Consider the following 16,017-nt stretch of genomic DNA (forward strand, 5'->3'; position numbering starts at 1 on the left):
CCACAGCACTCCAGTCCATCAGTTAACATCTGAAGAAGACAAAAGCTAAAGCAAATCCAGCATTAAAGATGTTTTTAACTAAAGTACAAGTTCACAATCTATAATAGTGCTTCCTCCAGTGAAAAAAGCGCATCTCCTGTTGTCTCTCACATCAAAATAAAGCCACAGATTTGTTTAGAGCTGTTTAAACGCTACTTGATCTGTGCAGATTTCTCTCCTGATTCAGCCCAGAACACTTTTTCACTGCAGGATGCACTATTATTGATTATGGATTAATGATGGATTCGATTCACACAAACACAAGATGTTAATAGATTGTGTGGATAACTTTTTTTGTGGATTGTGTCGGTACCCATTCACTGCAGAGCATCGGTTCCTGACACAGTAATTGAATGCTAAATTTCTCCAAATCTGATGAAGAAACAAACTTATCTGGAAGGCCTGTTGTGGATGAGGACATTTTTAGCAAATTGTAATTTTCGGGTGAACTATTTTAGATTTGTAAAATTTGTTATCTACATTTTTAACAAACAAGCAAGCCCTGACCAGATTTAAACATTAACACAAAAGTAATACAACACATTAATTTCCATGAAAAGTAACTCTAATTAGTTTTGTTAGGGAGTAAAGCAATGTTGTAATGCATTAGTTTTAAAAGTAAGTTCCCCCAGCACTGCACCCATGATGCTGTTTGATTAAAGTCAGAGCTGATTCAGAAGAGTATTAATGTGTGCCACATGTTTTGATCACTACATGATTCCCAAACTTCAATTTGCGCTATTTCACAGGTTTTGTGACTTTGATCATTATGGAATATGGAAACCAACTATATGTATGTAAACGATACATAGATGGATGGATGGATGGATGGATATATGTCTTACTCGATCTTCTTGAAGCTCTCTCGTCCAGCAGCCACGTATTGCTCTCCGCTCCGCAGGTGCTCCAGGGACTGGACCCGGTGTCCGGCTTTGGGCGTGTAGATGCGCCGGACCGCGCCGAACGGAGCCCTCACGCCGCCGGTCACCTCCCGCAGAAGCGTGTCGAAGGTCGAAACCCGCTTCGAGTTAATCACCAAACGCCTGGGCTCGTAATACGGATCCCCATTGCGATAGAAATAGATATTTTTGACTTGAGGTTGAGACAGGAAGTTTGGCTTCTCCGCACTCATGGCCAGGAGAGGTGAAGCTAGCGGTGGAGAGTCCGAGCGCAGCGCGGTTATATCTCCATCTGATCCTCATGCTGCAAACCACACAGACACACGTTTGATTCACACATCAACATGATTTTTTGGAAACGGTGGATTTTGCGCAAATAAAACTTTCCAGCGGGACGTTCATGAGGATAAAGAGAAAGACGCAGCGCACTGAAAGCGATGGTCATGGGAACTCTTGTGTTTCTCGGTTTCTATCGAGACATTACAATCTTAAAGCCCTCTGATACCTCACTACACCAACTCCAGAGACGTGTATGGCAAGCTGCTTTAACATTTAGCCTTAACCCAACAATTTTTGGCTCCCAGAACATTCACAGAACATTTATATATAGAGACTATATATCCTATTGTCTATCTATTGTTTAATTAACAAAAATAATCTGAGCTCTCTAAATCAACTTCCATATGTAAGATTAAATAAGATTTAATCTGTCCATTGTTAGGATAGATTTATTCAGCACCAAATAAAATTGACTTCAACACAATTTATGGTTTATAAAATTTGACATTTATTTACACACACATGTATATACACACGTGTGTGTGTGTGTTAAGAAAATAATAAGAAAATACAGGAGAAAGCGCGTGTAGATCAGAGGTGCGCAGTAAATAGACTAGGCTAACGTGTTTTGATTGATCTAATTTCTGTATTTTAATAAAGGTTGCATTAAACTGCTTTAAACGTGTGTTAAAGTTCAGCTTTACTAGTATCTAGTAGTAAAGCACCAGCGCTGTAGTACTTGAGTCCAGACAAGTCTGCACTCACAGTCCAGTTCATGTCAAATCAAGGTTCAAGACCATATTATATTATATTATATTATATTATATTATATTATATTATATTATATTATATTATATTATATTATATTATATTATATTATATTATTGTTTATCATGCAAGAGAACTTGAGACGAGGTTAAGTGCCAGTCTGGTTTTGTCTGGACTTGAGTACTACAACAATTATGTGTACTAATGTTAGGCCTGTCACAATCAACTTTTTGTTGTGCGATATATTGCCCCAGAAATAATTGTGATAATCGATATTATTGTCATTTTAAAGACCATTTTATGCCACTAAATATAAAATCAATGTAACTCAAAATTTTAATTTTTGAGAATATTTAGATTGTGGACATTAAGTATCCAAATATTTGGGTGGGTTTTTGTTAAATGTGAGCCAAAATCATCACAATTAAAAGAACCAAATACTTAGACTACTTCAGTCTGTGTGCACTGAATTTATTTAATACACGAGTTTCACGATTTGAGTTGAATTACTGAAATAAATGAACTTTTCCACAACATTATAATTTATTGAGAAGCACCTGTAATCCTGCGAGAAACTTAAGGACGGCAGCTTTAATTAAAAAAATTAAATAAATAAAACAATTAAAAAATAGCTTTTAATGTCCCAGTCTGAGCAGACCCAAACTCTTTAAACCAGCTAACAGTCTAACTCGGCCAGTTTGGAGGACTAGCTAAGACTAGTAAACCAGTCTGTTAAATGCTGGTTTATATATTTATTTTGTTAGAAGAACAAGTACTTATAGTCTAATCACTGGTCAAATATACTGTACTAATCACTTTTTTGATGATTAACTGATGATCTTACTTAAGCTTAGATATTACTAGAGTTGCCATGCTGAGTATTTTCCACTAGTTGTGATTTTACAGGATTTACCATCAGAAATGACAATTTTAGTGCTTTCCATCCAGACGTTCATGTATGGCCCCTGTTGAATGAGGATGTGTACATCACCCAATAGTCTGTGTTCATTCTAATTGGACACCAAGGAGTTCAGTACAGCCCCTCTGTTGCTCAAACCTAGTTATATCTTGGAACAAAAAACATGTTTGTTTGGTGTGTCGCATAACAACAGTCTAATTAATGCCTTGACCATTTGCAAGATTAGTGGCAAGGGAAAGCAGCCCTGAAAATTGAGTTAATTAGTGCATCTCTCCACACAGCATTTTCACATGTAGAAGAGGTGATATATATCGAACAGTGTCTGAACTGAGCAGATGTCCTCATCCTGAGTGACTTACAAAATGTGTTCCACCTCCAATCATGAATTCTCTTCTGCATGTTCCTCCACTCCCCAGGCAGGAGCCAACTATCCCTCTCTCCTGTTGCAATCTTTGATCTTGAAATCTGCTGATAATGAATCAAATGCAGCAATCATCTGTTGCTTTCATTGATGTGAACTCTGATAAATTTACATGTTGTGACGTCCCTGAGTCTCCTGATCCCATTGGTCCTGGACGTGGGAGTTCCTGATTGGTCTTCCTCATCCTAATTGATAATCAGTTGTGTATAAAAGAGTGTTGTGTCTTGTTTAGAGGGGGCACTCCATGGGGATACTCTCCTCATGTGTGGCTCATTGTGTTTTGCTTACACATGTTTTCAATATTTGGTTTTCCCTTAACCCTAGACTTTTGTTTATTATTATTATTATTGTTACTGTTTGTTATATGTTTAACTCAATAAATCTTATTTTTGAATGAACATTTCCGTTTGATCCCTCTTTTGTGTTATGGCTTGAGCTGGTCGTAACATAAAATTGGGCGCTCGTCCGGGATTGCTGCATGTGTAAGTAAATACATTAATGTCCTTAGTGTGTTTACCTTTTTGGAATGAGTAGACTTCATGTATTTAGTGTTCTCAGCTGGGTTAAAATCCTTCCATCGAGACACTGTTTGTTATTTTTTTTGTTATTTTGCCTTTCTTATTTTTGAAGGTTATTCTGGGCGGAGGTTTTAAATCTCTGTTGGGGGTACGCTTCAGGCTTTTGGTGTAAAACGCCAATTGCCCATGAGTTTAGCGTTTAAATACCACCCCGAGTCCGGTACACCTTTGAAGATTAGTTAGGTTTAGTTAGTGTTGTTTATAGTTAGGATCTGGAGTCTCTCATTTTTCATTTAAGGTAACACTTTGTTGTTTTTCTGTATCTCTGCGTATTTGAAGCCTGCTGAGTATGAGGATAATTTGAGCGATGACTTTCGGTAAGTCTTTATTTATCTCATAACCAAGGTGCGGGTTGAAGCTAGAGCGTGTATGTGTGACAATTCCGGGCGAAGTGGCTGATGGGATTTGTAGTTCTAATGCTCTAGTTTAGCGCGGCGTCTCACTCGTGTTTTTGTTTTGCTATTGTGTTTCTCTGCTGCATCTTTTAACAGATATGTCGTCGGTAATTGAGGATTTCTTCTCATTTCCTTCGGAAATTCTACTGGAAAGATGTACGAAGGATGAGTTGTTGCAGATTGCCGAGCGCTTTGATGTGGAGGTAACGAGTAATGATAAGAAGCTTAAAGAAACACTGTTGAAAGTTGTGAAAAATGCACTTTTTGAGCGGGGCATTTTAGAGGTAAGAGCTCAAGATATTGATCCTGAAGAGTCTTTAACCTCTCCTCTTGATGCTGCCGATCGAAATGTGAAGTTTAGTGAGATGTCTCTGCAAGAGAAACAGTTAAGTGTTGATGCGGAAAAACTACGTGCTGAGCGTGATGCTTGTGCACTGAAAGAACGTGATTTAGAAATGAGAAAATTAGAGTTACAACAGAAACTTGAGTTACGTAAACTGGAGTTGCAATCTGAAAGGGAGGAAAGAGATTTTCAGTTGAGGAAATTGGAGTTAGAATTGCACGCCCAAACAGTTGAAACTCCACGTCGCGCATCGTCTGTTGAAACCTTGTTTACTGCACCTGTTTTTGATGTTTACAAAAACATTAGACTTGTGCCACTGTTTTTAGAGAAAGAAGTAGAGAAGTATTTCCAACATTTTGAGCGCGTTGCTGAGTCTTTGAAATGGCCAAAAGAATTTTGGACCTTACTGTTGCAATGTGTTTTAGTAGGAAGAGCTCAGGAACTTTATTCAGCGCTGACTATGGAACAAAGTGGTGATTATGAAATCGTTAAGACTGCTATTTTGCATGCTTATGAACTGGCACCTGAAGCATATCGCCAGAAATTTAGAAGTCATTTTAGGGTTGAAAACTGTTCATATCTTGAGTTTGCCAGAGAGAAGGAAAATTTGTTTGACCGCTGGTGTACTTCAGTAAAAGTGACCACCAAAGAACAGCTTAGAGAATTGATTCTTTTAGAGGAATTCAAAAACTGTGTTCCAAATGCTGTTGCTATGTATCTCAATGAGCATAAAGTCAGTAAAATGTCAGATGCTGCTCTTATGGCAGATGAATTTGTTCTTACTCATCAAATTGCTGTTAATCATTTTAATGATTCAAGTAGATCTAAGTTGAGCATTTTTGTTAAACCTAAAAAGATGGTTTCACACCAGAATGCGGTGTCAAATTTTCCTGATAATACTTCCGTTACACGTATGAAAGGTGTGATGGTCTGTTTTTATTGTAAGAAGCCAGGACATAAAATCTCAGACTGTATTGCTCTCAAAAAGAAAGAGAAAGGTGTTAAACCTGTTGGTTTAATTTCTACATCAAATGTGAATCATACTCCTGCTCGAGTTAACAAACAGATTGAACAAGTAGATATCACTGAGATGGAGAGTGTTAAACATAGTGTTGATTTTGCACCATTTATCACCGAAGGGACCGTGGCTTTGCCCAATTCGGATGAGACTGTACCTGTACGCATCCTACGAGATACGAGGTACGCATCCTGAACGTACTGATACAGGAACACATGTACTGGTTAGAGGACTTGAGATGCCGTTTATGGAAGTTCCACTACACCGCATATATCTTGATTCTAAACTTGTGTCAGGTGAGGTGATAGTTGGAGTTCGTGCTATGCTTCCTGTCTCAGGTGTCACTTTCATCCTTGGCAATGATTTAGCCGGGGGAAATGTTTGGGAAAAGTCAGACACTGGGGTTCCACCTATAGTAGCTTCTGCTGTTGATAAATTAGATGGATCTTCTGACTGTCCGAATTTATACCCTGCATGTGCCATAACTCGAGCAATGGCTAAGAAAAATCTGCCAGATGAAACTGAAAATATTCTCTGTGATACTTTTATCGTATCTGAAAATTCCTCTCAGCCAGAATTAAGTACTGTGTGCACAGATGTGGAAAATGTGATCTATGATCCACATGCTGTTGATGACCATAAGTCTAATCTTCTGTCAGAATGTCCATTTATCTGTGATGACCCTGTTAACACATCTTGTTCTTTATCTCCGCTCTTTAGTGTGACTCGAGATGATCTTATCAAAGCACAGCAGGCAGATGATACTCTTCGAGAATTGTTCTCTTTAGCTCGTGAACAAGATAAGACTTCATCTCCCTTCTATTTTTTTCAAGATGGTTTGCTATATAGACAACAACCTATGAGCTTTGACTTTTCACTCGATCCTAGGATCCAAATTGTGCTTCCACTTGATTTCCGTCAAGACCTCTTAAAACTATCACATCAGAGCATGACTGGACATATGGGGGTACGAAAGACCTATGATAGACTCTTACGAAAATTTTATTGGCCTAGGTGTAAGCGAGATGTGATTAATTATATACGTGCATGTCATACTTGTCAAATGACAGGGAAGCCAAATCAAAAGGTTCCATTAGCTCCTTTACAACCTATTGCTGCAGTTACAACACCTTTTGCACACTTGATTATTGATTGCGTTGGTCCTTTACCGCGATCTAAGGCTGGACATGCATATTTACTTACCGTAATGTGTCAGACTACACGTTACCCTGCAGCTTATCCTCTGAGATCCATTACTTCCAAAGCTATTTTAAAAGCTTTAACAAGCTTCATGTCAATTTTTGGCATTCCGGAAACTATTCAGTCTGACCAGGGTTCAAATTTCATGTCCCGAAACTTTTCTAAGGTCATGCGACAACTTAAAGTTAAGCATAATATCTCAAGTGCCTATCACCCGCAGAGTCAAGGATGTTTGGAGAGGTTCCATCAGACTCTTAAGTCACTTTTGAGGTCGTATTGCGTTGAGCTTGACTGTGACTGGGAGGAAGGTCTACCATGGATGTTGCTCGCCATTCATGAGGTGGTGCAGGAGAGCATAGGGTTTAGCCCTAATGAGTTGGTGTTTGGACACACTGTTAGGGGCCCTATTGCTGTCTTAGCAGATGAGTGGACGAATTTTGATTCTCCTGAGAATGTCTTAGACTATGTAAGTAGTTTCCGTTACCGACTGTATGAAGCTAGAGCTATTGCTCTACGGAAGTTAGCCAAATCTCAGGGAAAGATGCAGAGGTTGTTCGATCGTAAAGTCAAGTCCAGACAATTTCAAGCAGGTGACCAAGTGCTGGCATTGTTACCTGTGTTGACTACTCCTTTTCAGGCTAGGTTTGCTGGACCGTATACGATCGCGAAGTGTTTTCCAAATAACAACTATTTATTAAATACACCCGATCGTCGAAAGAAAATACAGGTGTGTCATGTTAATTTACTAAAATCTTATGTGACTCCTGTTCCTTCTCTTTTTGTTGATGTTGTGACAGCTACTGAGACCGCAGAAACAAGTGTTTCGGAAACATCTATAGAGGCGGAAGACCATCTAGAAGAGGTGAAAGGTCCCTCTCGAGGAGAAGTAGAAGGCCGGTTGAATAATTCTGAGATTCTTGTTAACTTGGCTCACCACTTGAGTCAGAGAAGGCTGATATAATTGAGGTGGTAAGCTCGTTTCACTCTCTCTTTTCTGATATTCCGACTCGAACTTCTGTCGTTGAGCATGATATTGATGTGGGCACGGCTCAGCCAGTGAAACAACATGCATACCGTGTCAACCCTATCAAAAGGAAGTTACTTCAGAGAGAGGTGGATTATTTGCTTGATCATAACTTGGCGGAACCCAGTTTTAGCTCTTGGAGCTCCCCATGTATTTTAGTGAGTAAACCTGATAGTTCATATTGTTTTTGCACGGATTACAGGAAGCTCAATTCTTTGACAAAACCAGACTGTTACCCTCTACCAAGAATTGATGACTGCGTTGACCGTGTTGGCTCCGCACAATTTGTGAGTAAATTCGATCTCCTGAAAGGTTATTGGCAAGTGCCATTAACATCCCGTCCTAAAGAACTATCTGCTTTTGTAACACCTGATAGGTTTCTGCAGTACACAGTCATGCCTTTTGGCGTTCGAAACGCTCCTGCTACATTTCAGCGGTTAATAAATCGAGTGTTGTCTGGGATGACCGGTTGTGAGGCTTATCTAGACGATGTTGTTTTATACAGTTCTTCTTGGTCGGAACACCTTGATCAAATTAGAGAGCTTTTTGTGCGTCTAGCTAAAGCCAACTTGACTGTCAACCTTGCCAAGTGCGAATTCGGAAAGGCTACTGTGACGTATTTAGGAAAGGTAGTGGGCAGGGGTTGTGTGAAGCCGATTCACGCTAAAGTGAATTCAATCTGTAGTTTTCCCAAACCAACTACCCGTCGTGAGTTACGACGATTCCTTGGGATGGTGGGTTACTACAGGGGGTTTTGTCATAATTTTGCAAGTGTAGTTGCCCCTCTGACTGATATGTTAAGCCCTAAGAGACCATTTCAGTGGTCAGAGCAATGTCAGTGTTCCTTTGAGAACGCCAAATCCTTATTGGCAAATGCTCCGTTGTTGGCTACTCCTAATTTTGAAAACCCTTTTTTACTTGCTGTTGATGCAAGCGCTTATGGTGCTGGTGCTGTTCTTCTACAGGAGGATTCTAACGCAATCGAACATCCAGTCAGTTACTTTTCAAAAAAGTTCAATCGTCACCAACAAGTGTACTCTACAGTGGAAAAAGAAGCGTTAGCCCTTATTTTAGCCGTTCAACATTTTGAGGTCTATTTGAGCTCTGTATGTGGTCTGATTACAGTATACACCGACCACAATCCGTTGACTTTCTTAGATCGCATGCGCGGTAAGAATCAGAGAATAATGAGATGGAGCCTTATTCTTCAACCTTTCCACTTACAGATTAAGCACATACGTGGCAAGGATAACATAATTGCGGATGCTCTCTCGCGTATGTAGACTGTCCTAGTAGTGTCCGGTACTCTTCTTCTCTCTCTTTTCTTTCTCCTTTATCTCTCTCTGATATCCTAGGGCCCAGGATTCCGGGAGCGAAATGGAGTGGGATTTATTGAGATGAGTATTAAGTGTTGGATATTCACATTAAATGCTTATTTTGCATCAGTTCTATTTTTTGTTATTTCTGTTTTCTTTTGTCGGTTCTTTAGAGAACCTCCTTTTGGATTGGGAGGTGTGACGTCCCTGAGTCTCCTGATCCCATTGGTCCTGGACGTGGGAGTTCCTGATTGGTCTTCCTCATCCTAATTGATAATCAGTTGTGTATAAAAGAGTGTTGTGTCTTGTTTAGAGGGGGCACTCCATGGGGATACTCTCCTCATGAGTGGCTCATTGTGTTTTGCTTACACATGTTGTCAATATTTGGTTTTCCCTTAACCCTAGACTTTAGTTTATTATTATTATTATTGTTACTGTTTGTTATATGTTTAACTCAATAAATCTTATTTTTGAATGAACATTTCCGTTTGATCCCTCTTTTGTGTTATGGCTTGAGCTGGTCGTAACAATGTAGTGCAGGAACTGAATATCAGATTTATATCCATTTTGCAAAGACACATTTGTGTGGCCATAGATATTTAATCAGAGAAAATGCATGAAATGACCAAGTGTAAACAGGCTCTAAACTCTCTCCAGAAACTGATTCTGAAAGCCCTGCCATAGAAGAACCTCTTTTTTGGGGGGTCCCCCAAATGTAACTGAAATGTAACTTTCTGCATTTGTCGAAAATGTTCTAAAGTACTTCTTTGACAAGCCGGATGCTTATGAACAAGCGCTCAATGATTCTGAAGACGATCTGAGCGACGATGGAAGCGGCATAACAAGACTAAATAATATCCCTGGACCCACTTTATATTAAGTGGCCTTAACTACTATGTACTTACATTTTATTTAATAATTTAGTACAACGTACTTATTGTGTACATACATGTTTTTACATTGTACTTATATTTAAAAAAAAAAACTACTTGTAATTACATTTGTATTTAATTTCTGTAATTACATTTATAATTACACTGTTGACCCATACTTTACACCTTAACCCACCCTTAAACTTACCCATACCTCCAACCCTCTCCCTAACCTTACCCCATCCCACCTCAATAGCAGCAAAAGTGTTTTACAATACAATATGAACACAATAAGTTCATTGTACTTATTTTTTTATATAAGTACATAGTAGTTAAGGCCACCTAATATAAAGTGGAACCATATCCCTAATCTACAACTGAGCGAAGATGAAGACGAGGAAGAATGTTTTTTACTGGCGTCAGACGAGTTGGACCGTAAGATATCAGAGGCTATATCGATTGTAACATTTGATGGTGATAAATACAGAGAAATGGGGAAAATCCGTAACTTTGACTGTAAATGCTACACGAGGAGAAAAGAGAACTCTCTGCACGGGACACAGTCCTGTAGCCAGAAGCTTCTCCAGACATTATGTACAACATACATTTGATAAGAATAAGAGTGGCAGGACATGCGAATTATTGGACATTTAGAGGCAAACAGATGCACAGTGCAAACTTCGGAGATGGTTACATCCACAAAGAAGACCCTGATAAAGAGAAAGTGTGCCCGAACAACTTATTTCATTGGAGGCAATGAGATCTGCAAGAATACTTTTCTGTTTCTTATGGGGTGAGTTTCCATAAACATTAAAAGTCAAAAAAAGATAAATTACTGACATTACAATGCACATCATCCTTTATTATTAATAGTATGCGTCCCGATTTTTTATGTTGCGTCTGTCGTTGCTATGCAACCATGGAGCTTTACAGGGGCTATGGCTTATTTAAATGAGATGTAAATGCTCCCCTATTGTCACTCCCAGCAGTGAGAACAGGTGAGAACTGCACAATCTTTAGACGCATTTTCTCCCTTTTGAGCTTTTTTGAATGCCTACCTTCAAATGGCCACAACTTATCCAAATATTATCAGATATCCACGTGTTACAGATCGTTGGAAAGCTTGGGGACTACACTTTCAACTCAAAATGCCCTAGAACCGACTTGTGTCCCTACTTTACGTGATTGGTCACATTTTAGAAACCTAGGGGTGGAGACAAAATGGTTGAAACAAAAACAAACAATTTTTTTTGTTATTTTAGAGGAGGTGGAGCTAAAAAAAACAAACATATAATTTTTTTAGAAGGTTTAAGGGCAGTCATACAAATAATACGATATTGCTACAAAACTGACTGCAACAAGAGGCATTAAAAGATCAGGGAAGAAGGTAATTAAGACATGGTAGGACTATTCAAGCCCTGCTAAAAGAAAAAGGGCACTGCAGAGGAAAATAATTTATAAAACAGGTGGTGTGCTGACGTCCCCCTTCTTACAGCAGAAGAAGAAAAGTCAGTCGTTGGAACACCTGCCTCAAAGGGGATCTGTGGTGGTACTGACCTCCATATGGAGGACCTGGTCCATCATGCTCAGGCTCACCTCCTATTGGCAGACACCTACCATCTCCCAGTCCTCCCAACAGTCCATCCATGCCACAGTCTCCGTCTTCAACTGTTCAGGCTACAGACACAGCACCTCAGCGATTTGAGCATGTCTATGATTGTAGTCAGGACAGCTGGAGCAAGAGAAACTAGATGTTCTAAAATACATTAGACAATGAGATGGACAACAACTTTCAGAAGCAACTCATTGAACTCAAGAAGGCTGATCTGGCTTTGGAAGAGAGGAGAATGGCACTGGAGGAGACGAGATTTGTAATGAACAAACCATAAACTCAAATCAGTGTGTTAATCAACTCATGAAAAACAACAGCAGGAGTATTCTTATTATAAGTGTTTCAAATTTAAAAGGCTACTTGTAGTACTTTTCAAAAATAAGCATGCAAGCCCTATATGTTTTATTACAGCTTGATTCTTGAGGGTGTATGTGGCTATTTACAGTTAAATGTATATATTATTAGGGCCTATCTATTATGTAGCCTTTACATTCCAATAAGTGCAGAACAAATGTGTGTTGTGCACATGGTTTATCAGCATAAATTTATAAAACCACCACCTTTGGCCATTAATATACCTTGCAAGAGAAAAAAATTAAAAATAAATAAGGGAAGAGGTAATTAACGCAGTTGCCTTCTGCAATTAGTGGAATAGATCCCAGACAGTGTGTGGTATGTGAATATGATCTCAGCCTGAAAATCTTTAATCATATGGTTCCTGTGAGCAATTTTAAAGAGGACTTTTGCCTTGTCCCCTGATGTGCAACTCATTTTTACAACATTTGTACTCTCCTTGAAATGTCCATATACAGCAGCATACTTTTTCATTTCTTACTTTATTTGTGTTCCGTCATGCAGTTTTTATTTTATTTCTTTATTCATTATTATTTCTATATTGAATTGTTTAATGAATAAAAAAATAAATAAAAAATTTACATATGTAAATACAAATGAAAGTCACATTAAAGAGGAGTAAATTTTAGGTGCAATTTGGATCCGGACTGCACAGAATTTCACAGAAATCATCTAATCACTTTTGATTCATCTAAGGATGTGGTTAGACACAAAGCTTACATCCCAGAGACTGTGGGTTCAGGTCTGACAGGTGTAAAGGACACCAGACGTCTTTCAGTCATGATAAGACTGGAAATATCAGCCCAGGCTCACTGGGAAATGTACCTGTATTACTCCTAAAACTTACCTACACATGCATTACACGGCAGTTTACAGCTGAAATATATATATTTTTGTTTTGTCAGAGCATCAGCCTTTAAGAAAACTGAAGTTCAAGTACAGCGACATGACATTGCAGGAGATGAGTTCAGTATAGCTGTGCTGAAAGTATGCAATGATGTTATCAAACTGCACCGAAACAATAGAAACAAACCTTAGTTTGTGATGTTGTATTCGTCAGAAGATCCTTCATGTCTCGTGCTCTTGGCCAGAAAGAAAAACAATGTGCACACACTTTTAGCTCGACAGTCAGAAACAACTGGCGGCAACCGGAGGCAATCGACAATATGGTTTTAATGTTTCTTGTAAGGAAAGTGCCTCATTTTGGTGCTTTTGTTTTTGACCACAGCTTTCCTCTGATCCATGAACACAGGGAATGTAACTCATTTTATTCAGTTAGTTAGTGGATCAGCTGGGACTCCAGTCAGTGCTGCACAAAGATAAATGATGCTTGCTAACAGGTCTGTAGAGGAATATAGACTCCTCTCTAGTGCTCACTACCCTCTACTGTCTTCCCTTGAGACTGCTACTGTGCTTAATAAACATATGTAGATGTTATAAAGATTAAAGATCAAAATGATCACATAAATGATGGAATCAATGTGATTCGATTGTAAAATAGAGATGAAAAAACAGGTTAAAATCAATATACGATTTAAGTGTACTTTTGGAGTGTCCACTAGGGGGAGATCGAAGGTTGCAGGTTGTGGCTGACGCGATGTGTGCTGTGCGTCACAGCCAATACAGACTGAGGCAGAGACAACAGCACGAGTCCGTGTTCCCTTTCATAGGTCACTTCGATGCTGCGGTGACGTCACCGGCTATGGGGAACACCCCTCGGTGTGACGAATGTCTGAAGCCCTATACCATCCCGCCAATCCTATTGGCCAAATAGCGCTTGGCACCACCCTACGCATGCGTACCCCCCCCCCCCCTGTGAGCCGCTACAGCCTTAATCAGCGCACGTCACGAACGCCGCGGGTTTCGCCACTATTGCTGACAGGGCGGACTGCTGTTACAGCGATGCCATTTTTTGACTAACTCTCTAGCCGAACGGATCGCGCCGAACTCGGACGCGGCCTAAAGTCTCATCGAAGGCGTGTCGAGTCGTGTCTAATTTCGTCAAATTTACTTCACTTATGGCGGTTCTTAACGAGAAAGCCTCTCGTCCTCAACCCCCACGCTCTAACATTGACTGTCTCGCAGCAAAGGCACCTCGAGCATCATTGGATTGAGCTATCATTTGAGGACCCCCTCAGACACTCTGCACAATCCAGCCTTCAGAGTTTGAGGGGCGGCACAAGAGGCTGACAAAGACGGCCAGTTTATACGGCTCACACAGCTGCCGAGTTCTCGCTAGCGGCGTGGCCCGATGTTTATCTTGCGTGGATACGCTTCAGGATTATACACAACGAAACGCAGCGACTTTGACGCATGCGCTTCCTTCCTGTTCGCCAGGGACTGTGCCCTTCAGTAGAGAGTGCTGTTGGACTGCTAATGCACATCCAACCATCTCACTGCAGTCCCCATGCTCTAACATTGACGGTAAAGTCTATTTTGTCTCAGATTCAACCAAATGACTGGTTTGTCACGATCGATCTGTAGGATGCATACTTTCATATTCAGATCATCAAGAGATACAGGAAGTTCCTCAGATTCGCTTTAGAGGGCAAAGTGTATCAGTACCGCGTTCTTCCCTTTGGCTTAGCTCTGGCTCCCCGTACTTTCTCAAAATGCATGGACACAGCTCTGGCCCCGTTGCGGCTCCAGGGCGTTTGTGTTTTGAACTACTTAGACGATTGGCTGGTGTTAGCGCAATCACAGACTCAAGCACACTGTCATCGGGATCTTGTGCTGAATCATTTAAACAGCCTGGGTTTACACACGAATTTCCAGAAAAGTGTTTTAATCCCCTCTCAACAGATAACCTTTCTGGGAATAGACTTGGACTCTCGCGCGATGACAGCAAAGCTTTTTCTCAAAAAAGTGGGTCGCACAGTGACAGCGAGATTTAAGGTCAGACTTAAGACTTAAGGTCTAATGGCAGCGGCATTCCCCGTAATTCGTCTGGGATTACTTCACATGCCCCTTTTCAGTGGTGGACGAAAAGACAAAATTTTTCACCCCGTTGTCTTCCGCATCAGACGATTTCGGTGACACGGAGGAGTGTGGACAGCGGCACAACGCAGTTGGCACATAAACAGGTTGGAATTACTGCCAGTTTTTCTGGCTCTCCAGTATTTCTCGAATCTGCTGATCGGCCGTCATGTACTGCTCAGATCAGACAAAACAGCGGTTGTGTCATACCTGAATCATCAGGGAGGATTACGCTCTCGCCCCCTGTGCAGGCTGCCGAGACATGTTCTTCTTTGGTCTCAGAACAAATTTCTGTCGATCCGAGCTGTTCATGTCCCCGGACGTTTGAACTTCGGAGCGGATTTGCTATCAGACTCTGGAGCAAGGGTAATGTAGATTACATCCCCAAATGGTGAATCTCTTATGGCAGATTTTCGGAGAAGCGAGAGTGGATTTATTTGCGTCGAACATGACTAGGCATTGCCCGCTATGGTTCTCCCTATGCCCCCCATCACCCCTGGGCTTGGATGCGTTAGCTCACAGTTGGCCCAGGACCAGTTTTTTTGGTGCTTTCCCCCCAATTTGTTTGATTCCAGCAGTATTATCCAGAATACGGCTGGACAGAGCAGAACAGCTGCTGCTGGTGGCTCCGTTGTGGCACACACAGCCGTGGTTTGCGGACCTGATCAGTCTGTTAGCGGGCTCTCCATGGAGATTCCCCTCAAACAGGATTTATTATCACAAGCACAGGGACGGATTTGGCACCAGAGGCCAGATCTATGGAAAATGTGGGCGTGGCCTCTGACTATACTAATTCTAGAGCAGCTTCTACGAGATGCTTATATGCTTTCAAGTGGAGACTGTTTACGACCTGGTGTGAAATTCGTAATATGGATCCAGTTTATTGCCCAGTGGCTTCAGTACTGGAGTTCTTTCAGGACCGTTTTTTGGATGGAGTGACGCCAGCCACTCCAAAGGTTTACGTGGCAGCCATTTCAGCTTACCACGAATATATAAACGGTGCC

General features: G+C 40.6%; 1 protein-coding gene across 1 annotated transcript in view; it reads right to left on the reverse strand.

The window, feature by feature from the left end:
* Positions 1–1,223, reverse strand: part of LOC132157634 (doublecortin domain-containing protein 2-like) — a 39,803-nt gene extending 38,580 nt beyond the window's left edge. The window contains exon 1 of the mRNA XM_059566966.1: positions 885–1,223. Coding sequence (XP_059422949.1) covers positions 885–1,171 — 287 coding nt within the window. The 5' untranslated portion in view covers positions 1,172–1,223. The remainder of the gene's footprint in view (positions 1–884) is intronic.
* Between the last annotated feature and the right edge of the window lie 14,794 nt (positions 1,224–16,017).

Source organism: Carassius carassius, chromosome 15 (genome assembly GCF_963082965.1).
Source record: "Carassius carassius chromosome 15, fCarCar2.1, whole genome shotgun sequence".
Lineage (NCBI taxonomy): Eukaryota > Metazoa > Chordata > Actinopteri > Cypriniformes > Cyprinidae > Carassius > Carassius carassius.